This window comes from Lampris incognitus, chromosome 1 (assembly GCF_029633865.1).
Source record: "Lampris incognitus isolate fLamInc1 chromosome 1, fLamInc1.hap2, whole genome shotgun sequence".
Classification (NCBI taxonomy): Eukaryota; Metazoa; Chordata; class Actinopteri; order Lampriformes; family Lampridae; genus Lampris; species Lampris incognitus.
The window spans coordinates 121,893,917-121,911,180 of NC_079211.1; the positions used below are offsets into that span (position 1 = coordinate 121,893,917).

At 43.2% G+C, this 17,264-nt stretch overlaps 1 protein-coding gene across 1 annotated transcript in view; it reads right to left on the minus strand.

Annotated features, from left to right (window-relative positions):
* Positions 1-17,264, minus strand: part of pcsk5b (proprotein convertase subtilisin/kexin type 5b) — a 102,959-nt gene that overhangs the window by 85,286 nt on the left and 409 nt on the right. Inside the window, 2 exon segments of the mRNA XM_056296818.1 lie at positions 11,303-11,407; positions 17,046-17,264. The exon segment at positions 17,046-17,264 is cut by the window's right edge and continues 409 nt beyond it. Of these exon segments, the coding sequence (XP_056152793.1) occupies positions 11,303-11,407; positions 17,046-17,210 (270 nt within the window). The 5' untranslated portion in view covers positions 17,211-17,264.

The following is a 17,264-nucleotide window of genomic DNA, read 5'->3' on the forward strand; positions in this document are numbered from 1 at the left end:
AGACCGCTACACTACCCGGATGTACCAACTGAAGTTTTTTGATATAGGTCTACTTATAGCAACTACAGAATGGGTAAATAACTCCAATCTGGTTTCTTGTCATTAAGGACTGAGGACTGCAGTTTTTGGAGTCCATTGTATCCATACAACTCATTCTCACTTCTCTTCTTGCTGATTATATTTCAGAAAAATGTGTGCAAGAAGATACTTCTAAGGCAAAAAGAAATTATATGCTGTGTAGCAATATCCTGAGCTCCACAACCTATGCTCAAATTTTAATCTCTGCTGCCACAGATGGAATAAATACTTTTCTTTTTGCATTAAAATTCTTTTTTCTTTTTCTTTTTTTTTTTGCCTTCTTATTTGGCCCCCTTGGGAAAAATTTACTTTCTCCGCTCTTCAACAATCTACTTTGAAAGCTATGTTTTTACCTTTAAATATGCAGTGTATTTTTTGTAAATTATTCATGACTCAGAAGGGGGCAAATGGCAGATAGATAATCTCTTAACGTTCTTTGTCAACACTTTCAACAATGTGCAGATAATGCCCTCATTTCTCAACTCCACTAAACTCACTTTCTAATTACAGCCCACACCATTAGCGATATTGACTTTGTCTGGCTTGCCATCCCTGTCCAAAAAAAGAAAAAGAAAAGAAGACAATATTGCCCTCCATTATGGTGTCAGAGAATTGTTTGTGTGCCATTGCCTCTGTTTCAACACCAATACAATGGGAAGCTTTGAGGTATGACGCTGAGTCTGCTCTGTTCTTCTGAGTCAACACAGTGCACTGGGGGAACGAACTGCCCGCACCTGTGCCTCTCTGTCACCCTCCTATCCACCCTTATTCCCATTTTCACTTTCTTTTTCGGCCTTCCCTCTTCATTATCTTATTTATCTGCCTCCCTCCCATTATCCTCTGCTTCTCTTTCTCTCTCTCGCTCTCTCTTGCTCTCTCTCTCGCTCATCTCTTGGTGTGTCCATCTTTCTCTACCAGTCGCGAGCTTCCTGTCTCTCTCACTCTTCCTCCAACCCCCTCCATCTCTCCATCGTTCTCTCCCTCCATGTAAGGGTTTGCAGGTGGCTCTTACTGGCAGGGTCAGTAACCAGGGGAAACTGGAGAAGAGTTCAATTCAACAGAACAAATGAGAACAAACTGATCCACTTTCACTGCTGTTTTTGTGACTCCATTAGAAAGGTTGTCAAAGAACTGAAGCCGGTAGTTTTAAAAAGGTCAAAGGCTAGTGTAGCCCAACAGCAGTTACAACCTTTGGACTGACACAAGAAGGCAGTGACTCAACTCTTAAAGGGAAACAATCATGATTTTCAACATTATCTCTGCATGCTGTAGGGATAATGCTCCATTAGCAGCAATAATACAGAGCAGTCTACTGTGTGCCTGTGAAACAACGTTGAAAGTGTCTGCTGATGATGTCACTGGCGGACAATCCATGAATGTGAAAACTTACTTCCTGGTTTGCCGATAAAATGCCTCATATATGAAAATGTGAATGCCAATGATCAATGCTACATACAGCTGTACAATGTAGCACACACACACACATATATACATATTACACACATCAAAATGAACTGCTGCTCATTACATAGTATGGATTACATTAATTTTGTAATCAATAACATAAGAGCAAAATGTTACATGTATTGAACCCAAATACTAGCAGAAAGGTAAAATACTCTGAAGACTCCAACAGGCACTCAAGCTCCATCTGTTTAGTCTCTTTGATATTATGAATCTACATCAGTATGCACACATAACTATGAATATAGTGCGAAATTCTTAACTCTAATTGTCCAATACGATTTTGAACAGATAATTAAGTATTTATGTTTAGCATGTGGTGAACTATACGCAATGTGGCATGGCTCTTTGAGGTCTGCAACTCAAATATCACGTAACGCTGGCTATGATTTTCTCCTCACAGTCAGCTGCATTACAGTGCGTCCCTTAGAGGATTCAGCTGTGGATCACACCTGGCTTTCAATTATGTTGATGCAGCATGAAACACATGGCTGGCTAAATCACTTCAAGTAAACAAGGATCTCAGTAAGTAAAACCAGGCTGAAATCACTTTTCTGCTACAAGCTTTTAAGAAAGGCCTGGATGAGTGTTACAGTCATCTCTTCCGATTATTCTTGGGGCAGACATTGAGTAATGACAAAGAACCGCTGTAGTATTTTATTTCGTTAGTCATACGAAACGCTTGAAAATACCTTGGTATTAAAGCAGTCAAACCTATATTTAACATAGCTCTCTGTATTTATGGCTCATGGTAAGGAGCTTGTAGGGTCATGGCTAAAGCTCAAACCTCATTACTATTATTATTTTTTTTCCCCCCATTGAAACCACAATCTGGAGTTTAGCACTGCCAAGGGTAGTCTTACCATCTCACTAATGGCTCCATTTATTTTAATTTTATTGGCTCTTTTTCATCCATCCTTTGACACTCTCAAGTCTATCATGTTCATGGCACAAAAACAGAAAGCTGGGACATCATGTACACTTGTTTCTTTATAAACTTTGAAGCAAAACAAACCCATATTTAGAGTTACAATGGCATTCGAAAGTTAAAGAGAGACTGACATGCCCTTTCTGAACATATTTTTTAACATTAGGAGTTTGAATCATAACCAAAAATAGCTGTGGTTTTATGAATTCAAAGCTATTGGCTACTGTCTTCCTGGGTGTTCACGTGGGTGGGGCTCGGTACCGCTCATCACTGGCTGTAGAAAAAAATGGTGGTAGGCCTACGGCACGCCAGTGCAATACAACTTGGCAAATAATATGTTCGGTGATACAAATAACTGTTAGATAGAAACATGATAGATAGATAGATAGATAGATAGATAGATAGATAGATAGATAGATAGATAGATAGATAGATAGATAGATAGATAGATAGATAGATAGATAGATAGATAGATAGATAGATAGATAGATAGATAGATAGCAATATGTCATAGCAAGATCGATAATAAAGTCTCAGCAAAACAGCACAAACTCGAGCCAAGTAGCTAGCAGGAGGGGGTGAAAGAACGACTTCTCCATGGTTTTATAGCATCTCACTATGGACACACCCTATATGCAAATTGACTGGTGTCTACATACACATCACCACAATTTCACATTGGACACCATCTACAGTCAACCACAGATCTCTCTCTAGTGGCCGCAGACGCGCTGTTTTGGCCACTGAATTTCTCCGTGGTCAGATTCCAACTCGGAACATAGCCTATCAATAGGAATTTTCAGATTTTGATGTCAGTATCGCTTTAAACTTTTCTTTCATCAGAAAGTCCAAACTGTAACAGTTAATGTCTTTGTGGCACCATCTGCCTCAGAATATCTTCTTGGTGGAGGTGAAAGAACTCATCATATAATATGGGTGGCATGTGGCCCAGTGGTTAGCTCTGTTGCCTCACAGCTAGAAGGTCCTGGGTTCGAACCCCAGGCCACCCCAGGTCCTGTCTGTGTTGAGCTTGCATGTTCTCCCCATGTCTGCATGGGTTTCCTCCAAGTGCTCCAGTTTCCTCCCACCATCAAAAAGACATGCATGTTAGTGTTTTTATTCCTGTCTGTGCCCCTGACCAGGCAATGGAAAGAAGAACTGGAGTTGGGCCCCGGTGCTGCACTGCGGCTGCCCGCTGCTCCTAGCTACACAGCTAGGATGGCTTAAATGCAGAGGATGAATTTCCCCAAGGCGATTAAATTTAAAAAATAATAATAATAAAAACATCACACAAAGGTCACATGAATATTTAGCCATGGGACATCATAAACTTTCTACTGACACACAAGCCATTAAATTACATTTAGACATCAGGTTGGTTGGGTTTCAAAGTGGCCTGGTAAAACACCAATAGATACCATAAAACTATAAGGGGCTCAAAATGATTCAGTACTGTCTTTGATGATAAAACAGATGAAATATATACTCTAAGATGTAAGCACCAGGAATGCACAAATCTGAAACAAGAAAGGAGCCTGATTCACACATATTAACAGAATTTCTGTTGCGTTTTCTAAAGAATGGAATAGTGTCCATCCTCTGAAAATTTAGCCAGTCAACAATGTGAGCCATACATTTATTGACCTTGAAAACAACCAATAATATTTGTAGAGGGCAGAGCCTCAAATAGTTTAAGGTGCATTTCAAAATGATTTCATAAAATGAAACAGTGGAGCGATGTTGTCCCCAAGGACATCAAGATAGTAAAATCAACAAAAACCTGAAATTCAAGTCACGAAACTTTGATACATTCAAGCTCCTTTTTATCAGTATTGCTCCATGCTTTGACAGTGTGGCTATACAACTAAAATTAAAGACTCCTCTGACAGTTTTCCAGGTTTTGCTTGAGCCCGCTGATTTGTATTGCAATTTTGAGCTATGGACAGCTCTAATCCATTTACCATTCTCAACAACAGAAAAAATAGAGCAGTCATCTATTTTTTATTTAGTCTATCCCAACGTTGTGCCTAGCAGAACCGCTTTGAACGAGACAGAGAGTAACACCAACAGTAATTTCCCATTGATATGAAATGGGCGTTCATATAATTGATATCATATCAACACCCATTGCATCAACGGCAATGGAAATTCTGTTCATGTGCGAATGTAGCCTGACTCCATCCACCCCCAACCCTGTGCAAGTAGTGCTGCATACTGGTCAAAAAGTGAGCTTCAATTACTGAATATAGTAACTAGTGAAGAATGTAGTAGATGCATTGAGGGAGAGAAAAAGTAGAAGTATGTCAGCTTTGGAGGAGGAGGTTCTTGCCTATACTGTTTACTTTGGCTGCACATTGGCACATTTAATAATAATAATAATAACACATTTTATTTGTGGGCGCCTTTCGGAGCACTCAAGGACACCTTACAGAACACAGTTTGAAAAAAAACAAGCAGCACTGTATCAGACAGCATAAAATCAAAACAAAGCAGGGGAGACAATAAAAAGTTAATACAAGAGATAAGTATAAAATCATCATCTGCACAAAACTCAGTGAAGAGTGGATCAGACTGAATATGCCAGTTTGAAAAGGTACATTTTGAGATGGGATTTGAAGGTTGAAAGAGAGTCAATGTTGTGAATTTCTTGTGGGAGAGAGTTCCATGGGCGGGGGGCAGAATGACTGAAGGCTCTAGACCCCATGGTAGTCAAGCGGGCCAATGGTGTAGTGAGTTGGAGAGCAGTAGAGGATCTGAGAGTGCGGGAGGGTGTGTGGATATGAAGGAGTTCAGAAAGATATGCAGGAGCTAGGTTATTAAGGGCTTTAAAGGTGAGAAGCAGTATCTTGAAGTCAATACTGTATTTAACAGGGAGCCAGTGGAGTTGCTGAAGAACAGGAGTGATATGATCTCTGGAAGGAGTTCTGGTAATGATACGGGCAGCTAAATTCTAGACCAATTGAAGCTTATGAAGACACTTGAGGGGAAGACCAAAGAGGATTGAATTGCAGTAGTCAATACGGGATGTAACCAGGGTGTGTGTGAGGGAGTATGGCAGTGCTGTTAGGTGTAAGTGATGGGCGAAGACGATTAATATTGTGTAGTTGGATGTATGCAGACCGAGTAACATTGTTGATGTGAACTTCACAAGATAATGTGCTGTCCAAGACGACACCCAGACTCTTAACCTGAGGCGATGGAGGAACTATAGATTGTCAATAGTTAGGGAAAAATTATCTGGTTTAGCCAAAGTAGATTTAGTACCTACTAAGAGGACCTCGGTTTTATCACTATTAAGTTTGAGGAATTGGTGTGAAAACCAGGATTTAATTTCTAGTAAGCATTTAGATACTTCATGTCCATAAAAGGCAGCTGTAGAGCTATATTTTACTACACTGACCTATACTGACAAATCGCCATGACTCCAGAATCAATATTTTTAGCCAGCATATGGAAGCATGAAATGATTGGGGTTATATAAAGTCAAAGCTGGTAAATTCCTAAAATGCTGGGCTGAAACACATTTGACACTTCCTTCATCTCAATGAGCACGCGCACGTGGGTCAAACTACTATCGTCGGGAGAAGGGTCCAGCTGCAGTATCACAGTACTACACCACACACCCACTTTACTGCATGACACCCCCCAACACGACACCCCCAACCCCTAACCCCAACCGTAACCATCTCACTCCACATGCCTAAACCTAACCAAGTGGGTGTGTCATGTATTAAAGTGGCTGTCTTGTAGATTGTGCTGCAGTTGCAGCTTGATATACTTGATCAGCGGATGTTCCAGCAGCAGGTGCCCAATTTAAATCCAAGTTCTGACAGTACTTTTACCTTGCAAGGCAGCTGGATTCGTGAGATCACAAGCGAATCCATCTTGTCAGGCTTCAAGTTATGCCCTTGTGGCCGAAACACAGTGGTTCGGACCAATCAGTGTCCAATGAGTAACTTCTGGCAGCTACTGGTGGTGATGTTTTTTTCCTAGGATGGCAAAGTCACGACGTGCCTAACTCTACCTCTGTTTAACTTACCCTGATATTCTTACCCTAAACCTAACCAATCTCACTCCTTATGCCTAAACCTAACCAACCCAACCAATGAAGGCAACGAGTACTAGCCAATCAGAGGCAGAGTAGAGGAGGTCATGACTTCACCATCCTAGGAAAAAAATTTGGTCTATGGGCGTGGTTTAGGTGCAATCTGAATGTTGAAGTTAGCCCATGATAGACAGATGGTTCATCCAGTCACCTGCCAAGTATTTTTTGAACGTGCCTGCCCTTTTCCAAACAGTTTCTAAGGATGACTTCACAGATGGTTCTGTGTCACATACCATCTGGCATGTCAGGTTAGTATTTTGCACTTCAAAATGTATAAGGCGCCAAAAAGCTTGACATGACGAAAACTTTGTCATGGCAAAATCAGCCTGTTAAGCAATTTTATGCTGATAAGATACTTAAAAGACGTCTTGGGCGTCCGGGTAGCGTAGTGGTCCATTCCACTGCCTACCAACACGGGGATCTCCGGTTCGAATCCCCATGCTACCTCTGGCTTAGTCAGGCGTCCCTACAGACACAACTGGCTGTGTCTGCGGTTGGGAAGCCAGACGTGGATGTGTGTCCTGGTCACTCCACTAGTGCCTCCTCTGGTCAGTTGGGGCACCTGTTCAGGGGGGAGGGGGAACTGGGGGGAATAGCATGATCTTCCCACGCGCTACGTCCCCATGGTGAAACTCCTCACTTTCAGGTAAAAAGAAGCAGTTGGCGACTCCACATGTATCGGAGGAGACACATAGTAGTCTGCAGCCCTCCCTGGATTGACAGAGGGGATGGAGCAGCAACTGGGACGGCTCAGAAGAGTGGGGCAACTGGCCGGATACAACTGGGAAGAAAAAGGGAGAACCCCCCCCCCAAAAAAAAAACATCTTAAATGGTGCGCATCATCTAAGCTAGACCTAGGCTAAATTTGGCTGAAAGGTTTAATACCAGTTGTCTAGTAGATGTCTAAATCTTAGCCTAAATAGCCACTGCTAAAACAAAAGCAATTAAAAGTATTCTAGCATAATATATGGACTTGCATAGTGTAACTTGGACAGTTACAGTTCTTTGGACGGTAAAAGAATACAGTGTAGTCTAAATGTTGGCTATATTTAGCCGGATATAGTCTGAGCTAAAAGAGAGCTAACGTCTAGCCATCATGTTGAAAACTGGTCTAGCATTTAGTAGGAAGCATTGCGGTAATACGATGAACAAGTGGACACATCTGGCTGGACACCATCCAGAGGTGAACATAAACAGGGAGGAAGGAGGCAACCTGTTCCTTTGCCTGGTAAACAAATACTGGAAACATGTCCTTGTTTGTCCTATTATTTATGTTTATTGATTTAAAATTCATTTGCAGCCCTATTTCATGTTGAAGATGCACTATCAGCATTGAATATACATTTGAAACAAGGATATATGAGACAGTAAATCATTTTATTCTTTAATGCAACCCTTCCTACTAATGCCTGTTGTTGTTGTACTATAAATTCATATTCTAATTACTCGACAAAATGACACGGCACATATTGTTAACTTGCAAAACACAAATGATCTCTTTATGCCTGCAAGCCACACTTTCCTGCTTGTAAAGCATGTTCTGATAATTTTGAAAAATATAGCCACACATAAAAACTTTGAACACGCTTACAGGGGAATTTCACAAGTGTCAGTAGATCCCCATCCAATTCCCAAATTAAATTTATGGAAATTGCTTTATGTATGGCCAGGAAATGCATAACAGGAACATGGAAATCTGACTCCCCTCTGCTTGTTGATCGATGTTCTTCGGAAATGAACCGTTGTATTCCTCTTGAATAGATCACGTATATCTTAGAAGAGGATACAACACCTTCCCTAAAATTTGGCAGCCTTAGCTAGTGTATATAGGCACACCACTGACCCACCATAGGGATGTGATCATTTCTGGTTAGCCAGAAGGCTTCTTTAAAAGGACATAACACTGTGTTAGTGCAGTGTCCCTGTACTTCACTCTATGCATTGACTTTTTTTTCCCCCGTCTTCCATTTATAGGAAGGGTAGGGAATTGGGGGGCGGGGGGGTGTTCTATGGTTGTTAAAATGGGTTTGAAAATGAAAAATAAAATATTCCACAAAAAAAAACTTTGAACACACATCGCTTCCCTTATTGAACATCTTACTTATGATATAGAATATTATCAATAGTGACAATCAACTGTTTTCCAGAGTCCAGGATTAAAACCATAACCAGAAATCACAAAGAAAGTTTAATAAAGATTCAGAATATTACAGAATTGTAAAAACTGAAAAAATAAAAGAAAAATTGCAATACATCGAGCTGGAACGTTAACAAATTGATATTGTATTGGGAGGTCCCTGCCGATTCTCGTCCCCAATAACAATACCGTCTCTACGCAATGACCGCAGGCGAGTCATTCGCTGGCACCAGCCAGAACAACTGAGTGATCTTTGAACTGGGTGGCAAGTGACATGCCAGCTAGCTGGGGGCCATAAAGCGGTAATCACTGCTGTGCCCTGTCACCATGGTAACAAGCGTGCCAATGAGAGCTGTGGATAGCAGGGCGGGGTGCGCCTTCTATGGCATCGCTACACCCTTCTGACTCACTCCCACACAAGCACATACGGCTGTCATTATTACCAAACCCCATTGCAAAACATCATTTGCTGCATGCCAGAGTGCGCCAGTGCCATACTAGCAATCATGTTGATCCCAAACCCACAAGGAGAGGAGACAGGTTCACAGAATAAGCTCAGAGCAAAGTGAGTTCAGGGGGAGGGGGGGGGGCCTCCCTTCTCTCCATCTATCCTTTATTTTCAATCTCTAACCCATCTTCCCATCCTCTCTTCCCTTTCTTCCCAGAGCTCCTCTCCTCTGCCCGTCTGTTTTAACAGCCCTCTTTTCTACTCCCTTCCCCTTTTTTCTCCTCTAACCTCCTCTCTCATCCAGTCTTCTCAAACCTCAGTCTTTCAGCCAGCTGGCATAAGGACACAGAACTACCTCCACTATGGCACTCTGTTGGGTCTGAGAGTGTGTGTGTGTGTGGGGGGGGGGGGTTCTAGAGATACATAATAAAGTGGAGCAGAGAGACACAGGCAGACAAGAAAGGGGCAGTAAGACAGGGAGATAGGAGAGTGAGTCAAAGAGAGACAGATTAGTAATGAAAGGTGAGGATTTCAGGTGGTGAATAGAATAAGATGAAAGGATCAAGACGGAGCCCTGAAAGGAAAGAAGGGAGATATGTGAAATAGAAAAGGTGATTGATCCCTGATACTATCTTAACTGCTGCCCAACTTTCAATTCTCTCCCTCTTTTTGTGTGCAATATTTCTTCCTCCTCTTTCTCTCCATGTAAACTAACACACGTGTGTGCACAACACTGGCATCCTATAAGTAGTCAGCTGTGTTCCACCCTTCACAAGCACTGGGGGAAACACCCCCCCCCCCACACACACACACATACAAATCCCCTCTTTTGTTTTAAAAACTGGATTTTGAAAGCATGCAAGGACAAATATTCCAAGCACAGGTCCAACCACAGTACAGAGGCATACTTGCATATATACAGTAGTATACACACATACACAGCCTCAGAAAAAGACCACCAGTCCCATAACAGACACGCACATTTTTTTAGCACAGACAAACCAGCATAGCTGTAGGCTCATATGGTTTTCACTGGCTGAACATAGGCAGATATGTATGTGTGCTTGCGCGCGCGCGCGCGCGCACACACACACACACACACACACACACACACACACACACACACACACACACACACACACACACACACACACACACACACACACACACACAGTAGGCCCCTGCTGTTGGATGAAATTCTTGGTACTCCAAAAAGTAAACGATTTAAAGAATGCTTTTTTAAAGATTCATGGCAAAGGAATTTCGGGGTTTCAAGAGGTTTTCACGTGGCATCATAGAAATATTAATGCATAAAAATGTTTTAAAAAACCATACTGGGAGTAATGAGGTTTTCAAGCAACAGGAGCAAGACATTCCTCAAACTCTCTTCAGCCAGAAACCCATATGAACCCAACCGCTTCACCACACAGTCAAAACTAAACAAGCCATTAGTCAAGACAGGGCTTGTCAAGCTGTCTACACTGCTAGCCCCTGCCGAATGTGCCCCAAGTTTGATTTAGCAACTCCTCGAGTCATTGATGACATATCAAAATGATGAAATGAATCCTCCGAAATTGTTTCTGGAGGTCTGACTTTCAATGATGGTCAACAAGTGCAGTTTACATCCAACGTAACTTAAGACTGCATGTTTCATTTGCACTGCAGAAGGTGCACATAATCCCTTTATATCTCACGCCTCATATTACACTTGGTTTCTGTCGTATCTGCCTATGCATTTCAATAGGTTTCAAACTGGTGTCCGTGCCCCCACGTCTGCCCTGCACATCTCATTAAAACAAACCTGGTCACTAGGTGGTGTGGCGTGAGGCTTCGGCTTCATCCATAATGCAGGCACGGTTTTGACGGCCCGGTGCATTGATGCAAGGCTCACTGATAAGACGATAGTAAGGTTGACTTTCAGACAAACACCACCAAGCCCACCCGCCTATGATTTGTGTGGAAAAGACAACGGCGACTGTATAGGGGCTCATTTATCAGTATTTATCGATCAGGGTAATCTTCACAACAAGGGGGGGAAGAAAAACAGGGGCCTAGTAGAGCTTTATGGTTTTCACTAGGAGACACACAAACAACAGGCCTCCTACAACTAATTCCTATCATGAATCATTGCGATGTGTTTACCTTAGGCTCCATGGAGATGAAACTATGGCGGCCACGGCTGGACAGAGTGGACCTCTTGATAGTCCGGCTGTGAAAGAAGTGGTAGTGGTCTTTCAGGTCCCCAATCTGCAACAAACACAAAGACAGAGCCTTGCGTTTTTATACTTCTGAGGACATTGTGTTGCGTTAATCTCTAACCAGTAACCAACCATTAACACTACCAGTGTAACTTGAGTTTTACCCATACAGATTTTTTCATAACACTGTCTATGAAATCATCATGAGAAATTGACAACTTTTGTAGAGTATATACTTTGGTGTGGACATTTGCACTCCGTAATAAAAGCAGGCTCCAGACACACACACACACACACACACAGTTTATTAGGGTTTATCATAAAGTGATTAATGGGCAAGACAGCTAATAGTAGGTGCTCTCATCCCAAAGGTCTTCAAGTGAGGACAGGAGTAACTGTCTCAAAGCTGTAGGATTGAAACCACGGCTAACCAAACGGCACGAGAAGTCAGCGTCTCGGTTACTTCTCTGAGGGCATGGAGGGGTTTATTAACTTTATTTGACAAATGAATGTCAAACAGCCCGACCAGAAGCTTCATCAAGGTCATCAGTCATTCCACTAATAAAAATTAACACTCAATGATTCATCTTTCTTAAACAAGGATGTATTCTAAAATGGGCAGAAAATAAAAGAGAGGGACAAAAAGATAAGATTTCTAGATGGTCAATAGTGACACAAGTGGGAGGACAAAGAATACAAAGGCATGTAGACAGGCAGCACGGCCAACAGACAGACAGACAGAAGCACAGAGACGGGCAATAAACAAACAATGGACAGCCTAAAAAAAATGTTTTTTAAAAAATCAGACAAATGAACAGACACAAGCCGGCACAGATGGAAAAGCTGAAAGATGAGGGGAGAGGAGATACGCAGGAGGATAGTGACAGACAGACAGCACACTGTCGGAAGGTGATTAGTTTTAATAATTGATAAAGTCCACACAATCCCTCAGATGATCAAACTGTCATGGCTGCCAAGGATCCTGTGGCGTGTCACTGATCCAGGCCGAGCTTCACCACACCGACAGATCAACTTTCAGCTCCACATTCATTCATTTAATCACACACACTCGTGCACGTGCACAAACACAATGTCTCCAACTCACACACCAATAAGAGAGGAGCCAACCAGTGTCAAGAGGACTAGCTGGATCGCCTTTCATCAAGCATGAAACATTGATTTTGACCATGCTGTATACACACACAGCAGAGGGGGTCTTGGATAGGCGAACAAGAAAGACCTCTACATGAACAAAATGAGGTTCAATATGGATAATAATGGAAGATTCGCAAAGCGCATATGCATTCTGACACACTATGAAATGGCTGACTGCTCAGTCTAGTAGGCATCTAGTAGAACGGCCATTCACAGGACATCCCATCCTCTAGCGTGTCTGCCAATGTATAGTCACTGCTGAGGCCTTAAACATGGCTCTCAAAAGCCTGTAACAACTGTCCCACCCTCTTCCCCATGGCTGGTACTGAGCTCTGTGCTCCTTTATCAGCCTTCTGTACGCTCTCTGTTAGAATGAACACGGTGACCAATTGGTCAGACAGTGCCTAAATTCAAAACACAAAAATCACGCATTTAATTGAATGTAAGCATGACATTTCCATGTTAACATTCATCAGATGATCTATTTGAGGTGTGAGGACACAGAATACCACGTTTATTCTGCAGCAGAGAGTAGTATGCTTGTTGTAATTTGGAGGCGGTAACAACTGTTCAACCTAACCAAGATACAGTCCTTGCTGAAGTTGTAATCTCTGTCCGCTTTTACTGTGCAGCCTCACAGAACATGGCAGGCTCATCCTATTCCCATCTAAAAATGGTAAAACATGCCCCGGGCTAGTACTACAACAGGTATAACTTCACTCAATAGAAGGGACATACAATATATGTGTTGGGTCATTGAAAGACAATATCAGTATTATCGCTCTAGAGCATCAACATGCCAAACAGATCATACTTTAAGCGCAATCATGGGCTGCAGTTTGTGATGTCAGGGTGACCGAGGAGCAGCCGCTCACATTGCAGTCATTCCTACAGGATGTCGCATGGATGTAGCAGCAGGGATGTAACCGCATTTCATTTTTCTTTCTTTCTTTTTTTGGAGTTTTCCCCCTTTTTCTCCTCTGTTGTACCCGTCCAATTACCCCACTCTTCCGAGTCGTCCCATTCGCTGCTTCACCCCCTCTGCCGATCTGGGGAGGGCTGCAGACTGCCGCATGCTTCCTCTGATACATGTGGAGTCACCAGCCACTTCTTTTCACCTGACAGTGAGGAGTTTCACCAGGGGGACGTAGCTCATGGGAGGATCACGCTATTCCCCCCAGTTCCCCCTCCTCCCCAAACAGGCACCCTGACTGACCAGAGGAGGCGCTAGTGCAGCTACCAGGACACATACCCACATCCAGCTTCCCATCCGCACATATGGCCAATTGTGTCTGTAGGGATGCCCGACCAAGCTGGAGGTAACATGGGGATTCGAACCAGTGATCTCCATGTTGGGAGGTAATGGAATAGACTGCTACACTACCCAGAGGCCCCACGTATTTCTTTTGTACTGACACTACAAACAACAAGTATTCCATTTTGTTCACCTGATTGATACAAAGATGAAATACTGCCGTTTAGCCAGGAATGAAATCGGGGGGGGGGGGGGGCAACAAAGAATAAGAGAAAACAGAAGCGAGAGAATATTTTTGGTTAGAAATTAAAAATGGCCCAGTATCCAAAGTCAATCATATCACTATTTCTCCTTACCTGTAGACTTGGATGATCCCAAAATAGGATACAACTATTTTTTTCTCCCCATTATGGAGGAATTTGTGAAAAGAACATAATGATGAGTCGCCATATTAGAGTCTGTATTGGTAGCCAGGCAGTTTTTCAAGGTCTGAAATACAATAAACATAATGTGGTAACTAAGGAATGTTGAACTTGGGCGCAGTGGTGCAACCAGCTGTTGTCCATGTTTTGGCTGAGGCCTCTTCCCTCCCTTCCAACAACTCCAAGTCACCCCATCCTCTAAATACACCAGGTTCCCTGTCTGGGCCAGGGGCCTCCTCAGCTGATTTAACATCAGCTTGGGCCACTGTCTTAGTCTCTAGTCTGGGCAGGAGGCTGCATGGTTAAGAGGATTACCCAGAATTCCTGATTGAGGAGCTCTCTCACTCCATGCCAACTGTTTTCATCCAAACACCCATCCATCCTTTCTTCCTTCACAACCACCTCCTCCTCCAGTCCATCTCTCAGTGAGTGTGAGGTTGTCTTTCCTTCTGTCGTCTTTCCACCCGTCAACTCTAGTGTTATGTCTGTCACAATTTCTCTCCACCAATCCCACTCTCTTTCTTCACTCCCCATTTAAAACTATTGTTCTTTAGTGACTACATTACTCCCCCTCCCAAACTATATAAAAAAAGTAAATATCACAAACTGTCCAAATTCAAGTCAAAACAATGACTGTTTCACAGACAACCCTAGCTGGTAGCCATGATAAATTTATTTACATGAAAATACACATGCAATAAAATTCTTTTGCAATCTTTACCAGTATGAGACTGCCAAAAACATAGATATGCTCTCTCAAGTAAAGAGCACCCAAGGGCTTATGTCAGTACCCAGTCCAAAAACAATTGAGCTCATGTTCACATACAAGCAATGCCAACAGAACCTATGCAGCTCTCCCACTGGTCTGGAGCAGAGGGGGATAGGTAACTCTCATTGTGAACAGACAGGCCTACGTGTCTTGCTCAAGGACACTTTGACAAGACATGTGGCTGATGACGAACATGGCTTTTAATATTACAAGAATCATACCTACCTATGTCCAGGATGGCCTCTATAATCACTTGCCCACCCTGGCCAGGTTACATCAGCGCCTTTTGCTGGCGAACGATGGCTGGTGTTGCAGGCAGGCAGGTGGGGAGGGGGTGTCAAAGTTCACATTAGGGGACCAGAGAGTGCAGTTATCGCTCCCATGGGAGCGTCTTTCAGCTGACCCCCAGAAACCAGGAAGTGAAGTAAACCTCTTGTCAATGAGGTGTCAAAGTCGAATGAACGCTCCATATTGAGATGGAAATGAGGCAGCGAGGTGGGGGCTGGGGGCAGCACTCTGATCCTTAAGGGAATTCCTTGGGGGCTAGAGGGGGGTTACTACTACACATTAGTTCCCGTAAAAGAGGATAAACGGGACCATTAGGGCCCACTCTCTAGGGAGTATTATGGGTGGGTGGGTGGGTGGGTGGGTTGGGTAAAGGCAAGTTCAATAGCTGTTGACTAGGCTACCCTGCAACAACCTGTCAGAATGCTCCCTTCCATTCCACGCCATCTTCATGTTTAGTGCTGGCAAGTACGCTTGGATTGCAAACCTATTCTGGTTGCCATACTTTGCAATATGTGTGGGGTTTGAGGTTGTGTTGCATTTCTCTTTTACGCAAAGGTGAAATGACTGTTCAAACTGTTTAAACCACACCGCTTAACAATCTCATGAAGCCCTCCTGAACATGCACAAGCCCCTTATCTCAAAAAAGGAGCCAAATGTAGATAGATAGCAAGATAAATAAGACCGATAGACATGTAGATAGCTGTGAAATGAATCTACTTTGGGAGGTACAGCCCTACATGTTTGACAATTAAGAAAATACGGACTACTACGTTTGAGAAACAGAATGTGCTAACGACTTACTTCAGTTCATATGTTCCCTACCCGTGGTAACCATGCATTGTGAACAGCAAGAGCCAAACAGCAGCACTAAATCTCCATGCAGACTGTACCCCACTAAACGGTTTTCCAGCAGTTGACACTAGAAACCTTGTTGCAGATAAGAGCAAAGATGTGAAACATTCTTCTGATCAGACACGTTGTGACAATTTGACTGAAACACTTAAGTCATTCTTCCCTGTACTGTTATAAGAATGTTGCCAGTCTATAGACTATAAGGCGCAATGCCAGGCAAAGCCCCTAACAAGCTGGGATTGACATAGGGTGAAATGACAGTTTCACACTGGAAATAAACAGTGTTTAAGTAGATGATTGGGCTACATAATTTTACTTTAGACTTCGTATCTATTTTTTCATCAATCTCAAACCAGAAATTGCAATATCAGTGTCACTTTAAACACAGCACTGACTGTGGAACAAAAAGGGGACTAAGTATTTTAAGCTGTTGATTATAAGAAAATCACAGTCAGTCTAATCAGCAAAATGAAAACAGCGGCGGCACCTGTTGTACATGATCTATCCTATCTCTCGCTCGCCTATCTGTTAAGCAGCATTTCTCCCTTTCTCTGTGTGTGTGTGTGTGTCTAGGCTGTGTTAAAGTAAGTAAAAATATATGATTTGGGGAAGAGGCACATACTCTGGACTGTTTGCTGTGAAAGCTAAAGGACAGACTGACTGACGGGGCTTCGGTCTAACCTAGACTGCTGCACTTCAGCCGGACCGCCGACGTCACCCAAACAAGTTCACCGAAACGCACGAGCTTGTGATTAACAAGTCCTCCAGTTTGCCGTCACGTGCGGTGACATTTGTTGATACAAAACAAGAATAAAGAAGAAAACAAACACACACACAAAAAAAAAAACACACACACACACACACACACACACACACACACACACACACACACACACAAGAAACTACACACGTGCGAAACGTCCGTCGGGTCCGGGGGCGAACTTACCTGTCCCATGTTCCTGTAGCCGTATTTTTCCGCTATCCGCTCAGCGAACTCCGCTCCTCCGACTATCCTGACCGCCCAGTGGTTGGTGTAAATCCGGGCAGCGCACGGCGGGGACGCGAAGCCCAGACACAGCGCCAGGACGCACAGGGAGCCCCTTCTCACCATCTTCCCCCCCACTATCCACCCCGCACTTCTCCCGCGTCTCTTCTCCGGCTCCGC